General features: G+C 36.4%; 2 protein-coding genes across 3 annotated transcripts; both read right to left on the reverse strand.

The window, feature by feature from the left end:
* Positions 1-153: 153 nt before the first annotated feature.
* Positions 154-4,222, reverse strand: LOC147279368 (forkhead box protein, putative (DUF1644)). 2 transcript variants are annotated; one of them, XM_086250798.1, is made up of 2 exons: positions 4,137-4,222; positions 154-1,575 (listed from the first exon to the last, which is right to left on the reverse strand). In XM_086250798.1, exon 2 carries the CDS (start codon positions 1,560-1,562, stop codon positions 606-608), a length of 957 nt encoding a protein of 318 aa, XP_086106924.1. In that variant the 5' UTR covers positions 1,563-1,575; positions 4,137-4,222; the 3' UTR covers positions 154-605. The 2 variants fall into 2 exon arrangements, with proteins under 2 accessions (XP_086106924.1, XP_086106923.1); XM_086250797.1 differs by having other exon boundaries at positions 4,049-4,205.
* A 567-nt stretch (positions 4,223-4,789) lies between these two features.
* LOC147279369 (mitogen-activated protein kinase kinase kinase 1-like) lies at positions 4,790-10,684 on the reverse strand. The gene is made up of 9 exons (XM_086251133.1): positions 9,512-10,684; positions 8,186-8,270; positions 7,957-8,019; positions 7,063-7,220; positions 6,717-6,789; positions 6,550-6,609; positions 5,810-5,923; positions 5,449-5,700; positions 4,790-5,333 (listed from the first exon to the last, which is right to left on the reverse strand). Exons 1-8 carry the CDS (start codon positions 10,477-10,479, stop codon positions 5,488-5,490), a joined length of 1,734 nt encoding a protein of 577 aa, XP_086107259.1. The 5' UTR covers positions 10,480-10,684; the 3' UTR covers positions 4,790-5,333; positions 5,449-5,487.
* Positions 10,685-14,365: the final 3,681 nt, after the last annotated feature.

Raw genomic sequence — 14,365 nt, forward strand, 5'->3', positions numbered from 1 at the left:
GTGACCCAAATATTGTCCTTCCATAAATAAGTTTTGTTTCGATAGAATTAGATGGGCCTGAACATAACAAATATGGGCCATGTGCAGTGCGAAGCTTAACAAGAGGTGGCCAACAAAACAAAGCCCAGGCCATCCAAATAGAGACAGATATCAGAATAGAAATCCTTCACAAGCTGTATAAATTATCCAAAGAATCAACACAGTAAGGCACTGACTTTGGAATTGAGAAAAAAAAAAAAAGAAACAATGAAAAGCACAATTTTTTCCCTGTTCAAATGTCAACTAAGCATAACCAAACAATAATCAATTCATACAACCTACGAGGGAACTTGAGGGCGACTATGCCCTAGAATTGCCAGGGGCACTGCGACTTGCTTTTTCTACAATCTGTTAATCAGTAACCTGTCACTAATCACAGTGGGCAACAACAGGCCACAGAAGCAATGCTACTAAACCAAAAGCTGGGGTCAACTGCCTCAGTTTCCAATGAAAATGATGATAGTTTCTCCGGAATATCAATACAACAAGGTGCAGCAATGAGATGAATAATGTAAAGAATTGTAAAAGTAGAAGGCAGTCTTCCCCAACTTTTAGGCAAGTTCTCATCACACAAATCGTCCAGGTTCTCTATTTCTACGCTGCCTTCTTGTCCTTCCTAAGATTATCCTGTTTCTGGAAAAGTTACGTCGCGGTGCAGCGGCAGAATTAGAAGCTGTAGCACGTGAAAAATCATCGTCATCCAATGAGTCATAGTCCCTTTGATACCTACTCCGCGGGAAAAGACCACCAGCATATCCAAAATCAAATGACCTGAATGGGAAATCATCAATGTAATCATCTAGCTCAGAATCAGATTCACTGTAAACACCACCATGGTTTGGCTCCAGCACATAATCCCCCAGGACCACTGCCCCTGGCGTAGATGACATTATTGTGCTGATAACATCATTCCGCTCTCTCTCACACTCAAGCCTCTTCCATTTTTCTTCAAGTTTAGGATCCACTGCTCGGGGTCGTGCCAATGGGTGCTTTGACTTAACATGTCTCCTGAGCTCTTTAAAAGTTCCAACGAACGAGCAATTATCCTGCAAGCAAGTTCTCTTCTTGGAATTAAGATATTTCCGTGCTGGTTCCACCACTGTCCAACCCTTTACCTGCCCCCGACAAAGTGGGCATAAGAGCTCTGGTACCTCCATCTTTTCATTGGGCTCCCCTTCACTTGAATTGAAGCCTAAATTATCCATTGATCCACTCCATTGTTGTGAATTTTCAATTGAACATACTTTTGTGTACGCTTTCTTGTATTGCTCAAGACAGTTGGAATAGCGATGGCCAGTGGCACACATATAAGGACGACAACCCTTATTATAAGAAGAACACAGGAGGAGAACAGCATTGTGGGGGAACTCCATACATACTGAACAGGTCACATCTTCCCAATCCTTCTTCTCCGATGCCTTGCGAGATTTTTTTTTTGAATCTTTAAGAACCTTTAATGGACACGGGGTTGTCCTCAAAGCTCGCGAGTCAGATTTACGTTGCAACTTGTTAACTTTGGCCATTTTTAAACTGAACCTGAAACTCATCAAGAGAGAGAGAAGATTATTTCTACAAATTTTTCAGTATATGTATAAAATGATTGTAACAATAATTAGATGAGCAGCATCAACTAGGTTGCTTACCATACATTTCATACATAACATAACACAAGTGCAATTGTTGCTTAGATCTATCTAATGACTTTATTATCAAACACATATCCATAGAAAAATGAAAGAGAAGAAGAATTTGCGCTTCCAATTCTCTGAATATTTCCTAGAGTTGTATGTCCAATTCCAGGCCAACATGCTGAGTGGTATCATTTTCTCCTACTACTTAGAACTAAAAGTCTTTAGACACCCAGCTTGAGAACCCAAGTCCATTTAACACAGCTAATCTTCTTCTTTTTTTATATAATGAGAAACAAAGCTTTCAGTAAACAGAAGAAAGAGAACAAAACAGTGGACAAGGAGTCCACCACAGTACAACAAGGATACTACAACAGCTAGGAAACATCAACAAAATTACAACAAGTTACAAGACCACAACCCCCTATCCAGAACCCCTGAACTAAACAAAAGAACTGATTACAACCAAAATCCTATCCACACAAAGACCTGATCTACCAAATCTAGAGTACAACTGCACTAACATTATTCATTTCAAAAGCGTAAGGAATTTACTGAAAATTCTAGGAAAGAACATTGTAATGAAGACAATTTGTGTACTTACTGTTGTTATTACAACGCCTTCAAATTGCACGATTTATTTTGATATACAATTTATTCATGCTACCATTTACAAAACAGAATTCGTCATTTTATTTCAGAAAATTAACCAAAAAAAAGAAGACAGAAAAGGTTATAAAAATATAAGCCAGAACTAGTGAAAGCAAACTGAAGAACACCATGGGATTGTGATTTGTGAAATCAAACAAACAGAATTTTCCATAGCATGCTAAATGAACCATTTAGCACACTTGAAAAATGCCCCAGGTCCACAATAATGAATCTCGTTCAATAAGGAGAGGAGAGGGGGGGGGGGGGGGGGGGGGGATATTTCAATCAAATGGAATTTTGATATATATCTAATATAAAGTTTTAAAAAACGAACATAGATCTGTGTAAAGGCCTGGTTGAGCTAGCTTCATGAACTTAAGAAACAGAAACATCTACAAATTCATAAAAATCCTACAAAAGGTCAGCCTGAGCCTCAAATAGGGATCTCAAAATGACTGAATACCACAGAAATTACTACCCGGGATCTTATACTCCATTCCAAATCCAAAAAACACACCCTAATTCCATATACCGCACCTTCTCCCTTCCTATCTGAACCTCTTCACATTGTGCACGCATAGCATGTGCATATCCTTCTAGTAAATATATTAGAATATGATAACAGGTAGACAACAGTCAACAATGAAAGAATGATTATGTTTTTTTTTTTGGGTACAAGTGAGAATGATCATTTAAAGCATGCAGATGCAATGCCATATATTCACCAATAAAACAATACTAAAACTCCAATATTACAAATTGCAGATCATCTAATAGATAATATGTAGGTCAATTAATAGTTGCAACTCATAATAATTTAACCACAAAAAGAATTCCTATTCAAACATAAATCACAAACATTTCCTATGTTTTCACTTTTAAAATTTATAGCCTTCTCTATGAGTCTATGTAAAAAGTGATTACATACCAGCATTCGAAGGTTATGTGTGCATCAGTAGTATTGAAGAGATATCATAATCAAAAATAAAAAAATGCCATAGTGTGTATGCTTTAAGAAGGCCAGTGTTACTGAACTCCACTCTTTGAGTATAGTAAAATTAAAAAATAGTCATTTCAGGGTACAAGAAGCTAATAGTATTAGCCCTTAAAGCTGTACTTCCGAATATGTATACAAGGTATTGGATACATAGTATGGACATCACACAGATTTATCTCTTAGTGGTACACAACTTAAAAATATTATATCTTGTAAATAGATTACTCTAAAATAAGCACTGAACTCTGATTGACTTTCAAAGAAGCAACTTTTGCTTCAGAAAAGAAACAGTTGCACTCAAGACCCTCAACCATATATCAAAAGGGATGTGGGGGGAGAACGAAAAGGGTCATGCATGCATTTACCCAAAAAAAATAAAATCTCAAAAAAAAAGTTCCATGATTAAAAGCAAAGCATAAACAAATGGGCTGGTGTAATTAAGTATTTACAGAAACTAAAAACCTAATTTAACCGGACGAAATCTGTACTGAGATCAATTGTAAGGACGCTAAATTGATCGAACAGTGAAAATTTGAAAAATTGAAAGAGCAAAAAAAAGAAATGCAAACCGATCAGTGATAAATCTCTATAAACAAACACGGTAAATCACTCGGCCGAGACATCACGCGATTGACACAGAGCAATGCGGACGTAATAGGAACGCGAAGAGTGAAACCCTAGAAAATTGGAATCGGAGAAAAGGCGAAAATTGAGATCGAGAGGGATTTCGTACCTGAAAGGAAGCCTCGGAGAGAAAATTGTCTGACGGCGATTACACAGAGAGAGAGAGAGAGACAGGGGGGGGGGGAGAGAGAGTGAACCTTTTGGTGGAGTGGAAGGGCGGAGAAGGTGAGAGAGCGCCCCGATCTTGGCGCTCACGTGGGGAGAGAGGTAAAGAGAGAGTTGCGTGCGGAGCTTCAAGTGCGGATTATTCTCTGCTCTCTCTTATTTCTTTTATCCGATGGATTCATTACGTGGTACCATAGTGTTGTCATTTTTGAGTCTGCATCACGGTTGATGGAGCTTCAAGTCGCTGGGAGAGACCCGAGGACTGTGGGTTGGGTCCATTACAGATGGGATTTCGAGAAAGCCCATATTTTCGGCCCAAAATAAATGAGCGAAAGCCCATTTACAGTGTGTGACTGCTGGGTCCACAGTCCACTCTATAATAATCCATATATACGACCTGTGTTTTTCCAAGTTCAAAAACAAATTGAATTAATTCATAAAATGATTCCCTAATGGTTGGTTACTTCTTTTCAGACATGTGTTTCTGAACATGTTCGATCAGGATTAAGAATGAGAAAGAGTGTGAAAATATATTAGGATTAGAATACGTCCAAGATTTGATTCCCTTCTATGTAATTTTTCGATGTAACAAAAAATATAGGAAGACCTACGTGCACAACAAGGGATAAAGAATCACAGCAGCACTCACATCTCGCACAAACAGACGCTCAAATAAAACTTCCCATACAGCAATTATTAACCACCACCCTTCAATTGAAAAAATTGAAAAGAATATACATACGGCCAATTATATACTATTTCCCTATTGCTTTCCAACGTTTACAAAAATAACTACCACAATTCGTCATACAATCTTTCACCCACTAACTTTTTCCTTTTTTTTTTTCTTTTTTTTTTCCGGATAATGACCCACTAACTAATTTAATTTGGAACCGAGGGGGGAAAGGACGTCAGACATCAAACACTAAACTAACTTCAACAAATCTTTTTCCTACAATAGACAAATGCGAGTGACCAACAGTGGAATAACTTAAGACCAGACTGCTCCACAGTGCAAGATTTTCAGAGCCCCTGCGGACCGAAGGAAGCTTGTTCTTCTAAAGTCATAGATCCCATTTTCAGATCCTTCACAGTGCTCAAAAATTGATGAAGTTATGACAGACACGCACTCTACAAGCTTACGCCGAGATTTGATGGCTGAACACTGGATACCAGATCAAGTTACAGAACATGGATATATTGTCCTGCATCCTTAGTGTTGAACAGAGCTGTTTCCAAAAGCAAAGATATTAAACAGTGAAAGTATTGTTTTCAGCATTGTTTTTAGTTCACTTTCGTGAAAGTCATGGGTGGAGAGGAGCAATGTGAAACAGTGAAGTTTACCTTATTACCATCACAGCTTATAGCTGAAGAAAAAGGTTTTCAACTCTGCCCTCTGCGATAGTAAGGAGATGCTGATCCAGAAGACGTGGGAAGGGGCCTCTTTACAAATGGATGATTTAAGAGCTGAGCAGCAGTGGGACGATCGTTTGGATTAACTTGTAGGCATTGATGGATGAAATCTTGTGCATCCTTTGAAAGAGAAACTGGAACCTGAGGGGGCTCCCCCTTTCCAATCTTAAATAATGCCTGCATCTGTTGAGACACAAGAAGGGACTATGCTGTCAAAAATAGAGATCAAAGAGATCCATCATCTACCATCATCATTATTATGAGCCAAAATTCTAATGAAAAGGGCACAAACCCATTCAAGATTAGCGTATGGAAGCTGCCCGGTCAGCAACTCCAACACCGTGCATCCAAGGCTCCATATATCAGCTGGAAGCCCATAACCTCCTATGCTCTTCCTATTAACAACCTGAACAAGCATAGCTTGACTTAGAAATACTCAATAATTTTCAAAGGCTAACCATGCTTTTAAAGAACAGCAATAGATCCATTCCACCAGCCAGGCATGAGCCGTTGGCCAGTGCAAATGCATATGCTGTATCATAGAAATCAATGGTTGTATAGTTTAAATTAGAACAATAAACCAAGTTATATAGAGCAAGTCTGGCAGACCAGATTTTTGTTCACTGTAATAAAAGCTATTCCATTGCACAGTTTAAAATTCCTATCTTCTTGTCTTTTACCTTTGTCTTTATGTCAAGGTAGAAGTTTTAAAAATAACACATTACTGATTCCCAAGGCTTTTACTATTAGTCCAATATTTGTTTACCAATATTAACCAAAACACATTAACAATTTTATCAGAGTTCAGGTAGCAAGAAGTTATAGTTTGAGAAAGTCATCCTGCAATCTTGACTGTACAACAAGTCTCCATTGGTATCCAATTGAAGTAGTTAGGTATGTCCTCCAAAGGCTCCAATAACAGAAAAGAGAGCTCATAAGCACTCAAAATAATTTAATATTTATAACTTGCAATAACTGATATTCAGGCCGAAAAAAAGATAACCATAATTAAAACACAGCGTAAAGGCAAACCTCAGGGGCCATCCAGAATGCAGTCCCTTGGCAAGATTTAATGTCGTTCATTTGGATAGTCTGGAAAAAGGACACAGCAAACAATATTAGGAGTAAAACAATTCACAGTCATTGTAGAAATGATTAAAACAATAAAATAGAATAGATTTGAGTAATGGAAGACAAACCTTTGCCAATCCAAAATCGGCAAGCTTCACATATCCATTTGCATCCACCAAAATATTTGCGCATTTAATGTCCCTTGATACAAGAAACAAAGAGATGAGAATAAATGTAGAGAAATTACACAAGCAAAGCACGAGCATGGGCATTGTGATGGCACATCCACTTTTCTTCTACTTTCATTCTTTTTTGGGATGACTTTGACATGACAACAATGACATGGCTCATTGGTGGCAAAGGAAAGCGTATTCCATGTAACAAAATGCTCAAAGGAAATACAAAATCTTCTGAGATCAATGCAGCCTAAAACCATAACTTTCACATAAATATACATCATGTGACATGAATCACCTGTGAACCACTTTTCTGTCATGAAGATACTTCAGACCATGCAGGATCTGTCTTGTGTATACAGAGACATGAGAATCTATAAGATGATATGTCTGATAGAGTCTTTGAAGGGAGCCTTTGGTTACAAGCTCCAGAAAGATATAAAGCTTTGATTCGTCCTGCAAAGACCATTCAGCAATATATAGATAAGATAATGGTGCTCACAAATGAGTAATCGATAAGTACAAGACTACAAGCGCTATATAAAGATCTAATGCTTAATTAGTAAATGCATGCTATGGGAAAATTTATGTTCAAGAGTAAATCTTTTTTTTTTTTGGCCATGCAAGAGTAAATCTTAATCAGATAAAAATATAAAACCAATATAAGAAGAGGGCCGTAAATGGCCTAACTGCTTCACAACCAATACGTTGACTAGTGTTGATACTACAAGACCCTAATACTTTTGAACACAAACAAGAGCATCAATAGCATGGACAAAGTGACTGTCAGAGTGAAAGGGTAATCCCTCAAATATATGCGAACACTGTAGTTAGTCTGTTTACTTTTATCCACAGTGAATTTGTATTTGAACAAAATTAAGAAAATTAAATAAATGATAGTAATAGCATACAATAAATTCCGTGTCAGAAAGGCAAAATATATCAGTGTATGAGGATATTTCATCCACTTGTGTGTACAATAAGGCACACTTTTCTGTAAACATCAGTGTCACGTCAAAAAGTGTCAAAAATTAAGTTTCTATGCATCATGACATGAATTTGTAGTAATTTTATATACTGCACAGATGATTTTGACATGCATACCTACTATGGTAGGTAAGGGCATGAATAAAACAATTTTCAGGGACTATAAATTCAAGCTCGAAAACCACAATAAAATAAATAGGGGTACCTTATCTGTGCCATAATATTGAACTATGTTCTCATGTTCAAACTGACTCAAAAGAGCAATCTCCTGGAAGAAAAAAAGAACAAACAAACAAACACAGAATGATAAGAAAAAGATCTCACACTATCAAAGCAGGCTCTACTCATATACAATTACTGAACCAATTACTTAAAAATAGCAATACAAAGAAAAATCGGGACATAAGACCAGACACAACACAAGCCTCTGTCACCTGTTCAAGTTGATGAACTCTTTGTTTCCCTTGACTTCCTTGATCAAGCAAGGAAACTTCCTTCACAGCAAAGAAGGCTCCGCCACTGCAGGAAAGAAAAATCATAATCAACAAAGTTGTAATAACGCATTAGAACTAAGGGAAGATGAAAGATAGAACCACTCTTCTAATAAACATTTGTATATGAGTATCATTTGTAGCAAAAATTAGTTCATTTTACTATGCAATTATAAATTCTTCATATAGGAACAATGATTTTATCATGTAAAAAAAAAAAAAGGGAATATCATCCCCATTCCCATATTAAAAGAAAAGAAGATACCACCAAACCTCAATAAGTTCCTTGCAAGCCAAGCTCAAGCCTGAAGGTTCAAGCTCATATCAGGCTTAAGCTCAGCAAAAGTTTAGGCAGCTCAGACTAACTAGCCAAAATATTGGCTGAGCTTGGTTCATTTCAGCTCCAGTTGCTGCCTGAAGGCTTGGTTCAGTTAGGTAGTAAACGAAAGGTTCGAAAGGAACCACAAGACACCTTCTCAAGTTTTAAATAAGAATTTGGAAAAGCTACAAAGAAAAATGGAGAAATGACGTACAGTTGAAAACCACCAGGATGGCATGATATTTTGGCTTATAGTTCTGAGAAACACCATAATAACCCATTTAAGTAGGAAATCCAGATATGCCTCAAAACTTTAAACATAGTCATTTAGAAACATAAAAAAACAAAGAAGCCTAAAATCCTTTCATCAACAAGCCTTTGGCTTTCAATATATGAGTAACAAAGCAAGGTCTCAAATAAAAACTTTCATGATATTCCAGCAATCTTGAAAGAATGCCATCTTAAGATCTTCAGGCTAATAGTAATTCTTCCAATCAAAACAAAATACTGTCTTACAAACTTCCTAAGTTCCTATCCATAGAATACTCCATCAAGTCAAGCTGGTCTTTCCATCACTAATATCACTAAATGTTGAGGTCATCTATTTTCTCTTCCATCACTAAGTAGCATTGTTTCTCTAACCATGGCCACTTAACACCTACCGGTTATATCACTTTAAACTCAACCTTCATGTAAATACTTCCCAAGTCCCAAGAATACCTAATTATCTTTTAAATGCTGATTTATCATCACTAAGCTAGCTTATTGTATCATTATCTATTCCTCTAAGCTATTCAATCCCCCTGCTAGAAAACATTTTTCTCCTAATAATAAAGCAAGTGAAAAAGAACCCGAAATACGATTTTTCTCCAAAACAAAGATTTAAGTTTCTAACAAATAACACGATCATGCTTACTGAAAATATGATTAAAGGGGTTTTGAGTACTTACCCAGAAATTCCTTCATAGACAGACCCGAAAGACCCGCTTCCAAGAAGCTCACCCTTAATCCAGGTATTGATAATAAGCTTAAGCCTACCATTCGGCGAAAACCTCCCATTCGGAGAAATGTTCGAGGAGGGCTCCGTGGTGGTGCTTGAAGAGTCATCATCATTCGACGTCGTAAAGGGACACTCCTCCGACATCGTCGCCACACTCCCTCCTCTAATCCTCACCTCCACATAACTCTCCTCCTCTCCAGCTTCTTCTTCTTCATCAGAAGAAGAAGAAGCATACGAAGAAGAACCAAACTTTCTGTGGACCATTTCCGACGAGCTTTTCTCTCCTTCGGGCGCGAAGTCCCTCAGAATGTCCCAAGTCGAGCTCGCATGGTCAATCACTGGAAGCCTCATCGACGGCGGCGGCTTCAGCACGGGTGGCCGTACACCCTTAATTCCAACAGTAGCACCGCTAGTAGTAGCAGTACAAGACCCCCTCGGCCCGGCCGAGTCAGCTCGAGTCAACTCAGTTACAGTAACAGTAACATCCCTAACTCTATCGCACAATTCGGCCACCAATTTACTCTCCTCGGGTCTCGGACTATCCAACCGGTACAATCTGGGCATGGGGAGAAGATCCGAGGACGACCGGATCTTCCGGGCCTCCCAGGCCGCCTCGGGGATTGCGAAGTCGTCTGGGCCCGACAGGCCCAGAGTCTTGTATATCCGCTCGAACTCGCCCTCGATTCCCTCGACTCGGAAGCTCGTCCGGTCCGACAAATCCAACGAGCGCGTGTGGAGCGACGCCGACGCCGAGGACGACGAGTCGTTGAGCGAGGAATAAGTCGACGACGACGAAGCGGCATCGTACTCAATGTGCTTCACCGCATTGCGGCGATCCAGCCTCGGCTTCCTTCCTTTCTTGGGATCCATGGCCTTAGTTCCCTTTCTATGAGAGAACAATCGAGGTAGGTGATGCATAGAGAGCAAAATCCATCTAAATTTTTAACCTCTGCATACGATTCAATCCGAACAGTATGCGTGGTCTGCGTTGTTTTTTCTGTATGGTTGCCAAGAAAATTGAGCGAGAAAATGAAGAGGTTTGGTTTGGGGTTGGCGGTTTGGGAAAAGACGCTGACCGAGAGAGGAGAGGCGAAATGATTGAACCGGGAAGAGAAGAGAGGAAGAGTGCGGGACTTTTGAGACTGGTAAACGCCGTCGGACGAGGAGAGAGGAAAGGAAAACGCGGTGCCACGTGGACTATGTATGGGGTCAATGAGTGGGGCCCACTTTTGATAAGGACATCTAGTACTTTTGTGTTTGTCTGTGGAGGCGCGCAGATTCTTAAGCGTATGCCCCACGTCCATGCAATACAAATCATCAAGATTTAATCATTTAACAGTAGATATTTTGGCGCTGCTAAATCGTAGAGTAAATAGCTAAAGTGCACGTACTATAATTAAGTTGATTTTTCAATAATTTCGATTATAAGAAAAAGTATGGATTTATCCTATTAAATGTGATTATTAATTTACCATTATATCAAATACAAACCCACTAAGCTTTTGGGGTTAGTTTAAGTGATGAGATTAGATGAAAGAAGAATTAAGATTAAGTTAAATTCAGAGTTCCCTTTAATATACCCAAAAAAAAAAAAACCCACTATAAAAGGATATATATAACTAATCTCTAATTATGTGATATTTATTGTTTTAATGTGCACATGATTTTTTTTTTTTTGGAGAAGTTCACGGGATAACTTTAAAGTTTTAAAAGTGTAATTATGGGACTTTTGTTTAACACTGTAACTATCACTACCACTTATATAAAGACTCGATATGTTCATACTTCATACTACTTATCTTATGATCATTCAAAGAAAAATACTAAAATTAGGTGGAGAAATTAGTTATAACAATAAAAGGTTAAGAATTCATTCCGTCTAATGTAAACAAGAAAAATATTAAAATTATATTACATTATATATATATTCAAAGCGTACTGCACAGTTTGCAACCTTTTCAATTTTAATTGAACTATGTTAGAGAGTAGTTTTGCTCATTTTCTTTAATTCAGGTGTATGCTCATCTCCCATTTAAAATGCTGTCATATGTTTAAAAAATTAAACATGAGTTAATCTATTGTATTTAATTATTTTTGATGTTATAATGATGAGAGAGAAAAATAATTTGACAACTCTTTTCTACTATTATCCTTATCTTTTATTACTCAACTTTTTTCTACTTTTTTATTACCTATTAATTTCTCTTTTCTCTTTTATTTAATTATTTCTAATAATTTTTGCTTTTTTTTTTTTTTTTGCTATTCTCCAGTACGCCTCTAGTATCCAAAAAACAACATCCATTTAATAATTTTTGCTTCTTTTTTTTTCTTGCTCTTCTCCAGTATGCCTCTAGTACCCAAAAAACCACATCTATTTTTTTTGGGTCTTCTCCTGTATACACCTTTTATCTATTTTTTAATTAATTAAAAAATATTCCAACAACACATTATTTTTTGGCCTAAGAATTCTTCTCTCTTGTCTCATACATGACCTTTTCAGATCAAACAAATTCTTAAATCAATCCAAGGTGTTGCAGCATTTGAAGAGAGAAGAATAGTTGCAACGACATAATTTTTTTTTTTTTAACTCATGTAACTTTTTTATTGGATTTTCTATGTATGCAAATGAGTTGTTTTAGATTTTTGTTTGGCCAACATTTTAGATTAAACTTTGCAAATGAGTTTTTTGTTCGAATTGCAAATGTGTTGTTGGAATATTTTATTTTTTAATTAATTAAAAAAATAGATAAAGATGTATACAGGAGAAGACCCAAAAAAATGAATGTGGTTTTTTGAGTACTTAAGGCGTACTGGAGAAGAGCAAAAAAACAAAATAAGTAAAAATTATTAGAAATAATTAAATAAAAGAGAAAAGAGAAATTAATAAGTAATAAAGAAGTGGAAAAGAGTTGAGTAATAAAAGATAAAGATAAAAGTATAAAATAGTTGTGAAATTATTTTTCTCTCTCATCATTATAACATCAGAAATAATTAATACAATAGATTAACTCATAGTTAATTTTTTTAAACACATGACAACATTTTAGATGGAAAGTGAGTCTACATCTGAGTTAAAGAAGGTGAGCAAAAATGCTCTCACTATGTTATATTGTTATCAATGTAAATTCTACTCACAACCACATCATTTGAATTAATTACTTATTAATTTACTAATTCGTTCGCATTTAGAGTCCATATATAAGTGGAAGATCTAGCTATAGCCGGCAATTGAACCATTAGTTGGATTAAGTTGTGGGCAATGGTGGATTAAATCTTGTACATTGTTTGAAAGAAAACATCATGATGAAAGCTGAGGGGCTCCCCTTTCCCGACCATAAATATTAATGTCTGCTACATATGTACACTACATTTCTAGAAGAGATATTGATGCTGTCAAAACAAAATAGAGGTCAAGGAGATGCTTCATCTATATTTAGCTTTCAATATTGCTATATTTGTCAGCTGGCTTTGTGTTTTTGGGGATAGATTCGGAGGGAAATTTCTTAATTTTCGATTAACTATTAGTCTTGTAGTATTAACTTTTCTTACACAAAACATCATAATTACCGGTTAACTATTATGTTGGTAGTTTTTCTTTTTTTAAAAAACATCATAATTACCGGTTAACTTAAAAAAAAAATCACGCAAACCATTTGATTATTTTTTATTTATGTTGCGGCCCAAAAGTATATATATAGCCTACCTATTGAGTTTTAGCCCATTTTTCAATGAAATATTAATTTTAAGAAGTAAAGGACTAAAAATTGGGCTAAGAATCCGTACATTAGGCTAACAAACTTTTAATTGGGTGGGCTATATATGTACTTTTAGGCTACAAACATACATAATAAGATGTTTTTTCTGAAAAAGCTACCTAGGCTACTGCCCATGGTAGCCCTAACCCGGTTCCACTCTTGATTTGACCCCCTTAACAATGATTCGAGTGTCAAATTGTCTTCTAAAGTAAAAATTTGATTAATTTATCCCACGAGCTTTTAAAAATAAATCTATGTAGCTCATAATATCAATTTCTTAAGCATTCATCCATATTTCTGTCCAAACACATGTTACTTACCAAGCAAGTGAGAGTAAAATGGGCAATTCATTCTAAACTTGGGGTAAAATGACTATTATATCTAGAGAATAACTTATCTATCCCCTCATGTGATACCACATGATATCCTCCCCTCTCTCTCATTGGCTTTATCTCTTTTCTCACTCTCTTTCTCTCATCTTTTGTCTCTATCTCTCTCTCTTCAAGAGATGTCACATCACTACAATATGAGGATATATAAGTTTTTTCCTTATACCTAATATATATAAAATAAGACACTAAAAAATCTAATACATATTTTATTTTATTTTTGTTTTAGGTATAATAGCCATTTTACCCTGAGTGTAGGCTTGTTCATTTACCTTCACGCGCATGTCACGTGACATGTATTTGGACTAAAATATGGATGAAATCTTAAGAAATTGACGAAATTTGCCACATTGACCTAATTTTAAAAGTTTAAGGGGTAAACTAACCAATTTTTTAATTTGTGAGGTAATTTGACACCATGTTATAGTTGTGAGGGCCAAATGGCTATTAAGCCTTATTATTTGACTTTTTTTTGTAAATAGCAAGGGTTGACAATTGGCACATGAATTTGGGCACACACTATGAATGAATACTGAGTAAGTGTGGCAATTAGATAAAAGTAACATTGTGAAGATAAATATTACTACACTAATATACATTATGAGATTTGAAAGAGGCTTGAAATATACGACGTAAGATTTTATAACTTCAAAAATTTCA

Source organism: Dryas octopetala, chromosome 7 (assembly GCF_963921425.1).
Source record: "Dryas octopetala chromosome 7, drDryOcto1.1, whole genome shotgun sequence".
Taxonomy (NCBI): domain Eukaryota; kingdom Viridiplantae; phylum Streptophyta; class Magnoliopsida; order Rosales; family Rosaceae; genus Dryas; species Dryas octopetala.

Coding starts and splice junctions, on each gene's coding strand:
- LOC147279369 (XM_086251133.1), bottom strand. CDS start 10,479: ATGCATCACCTACCTCGATTGTTCTCTCATAGAAAGGGAACTAAGGCC. Junction 8,020..8,185: donor GAGTTCATCAACTTGAACAG/GTGACAGAGGCT, acceptor TTTTTCTTCCAG/GAGATTGCTCTTTTGAGTCA. Junction 6,790..7,062: donor GACAGAAAAGTGGTTCACAG/GTGATTCATGTC, acceptor TCTTGTATCAAG/GGACATTAAATGCGCAAATA.
- LOC147279368 (XM_086250798.1), bottom strand. CDS start 1,562: ATGGCCAAAGTTAACAAGTTGCAACGTAAATCTGACTCGCGAGCTTTG.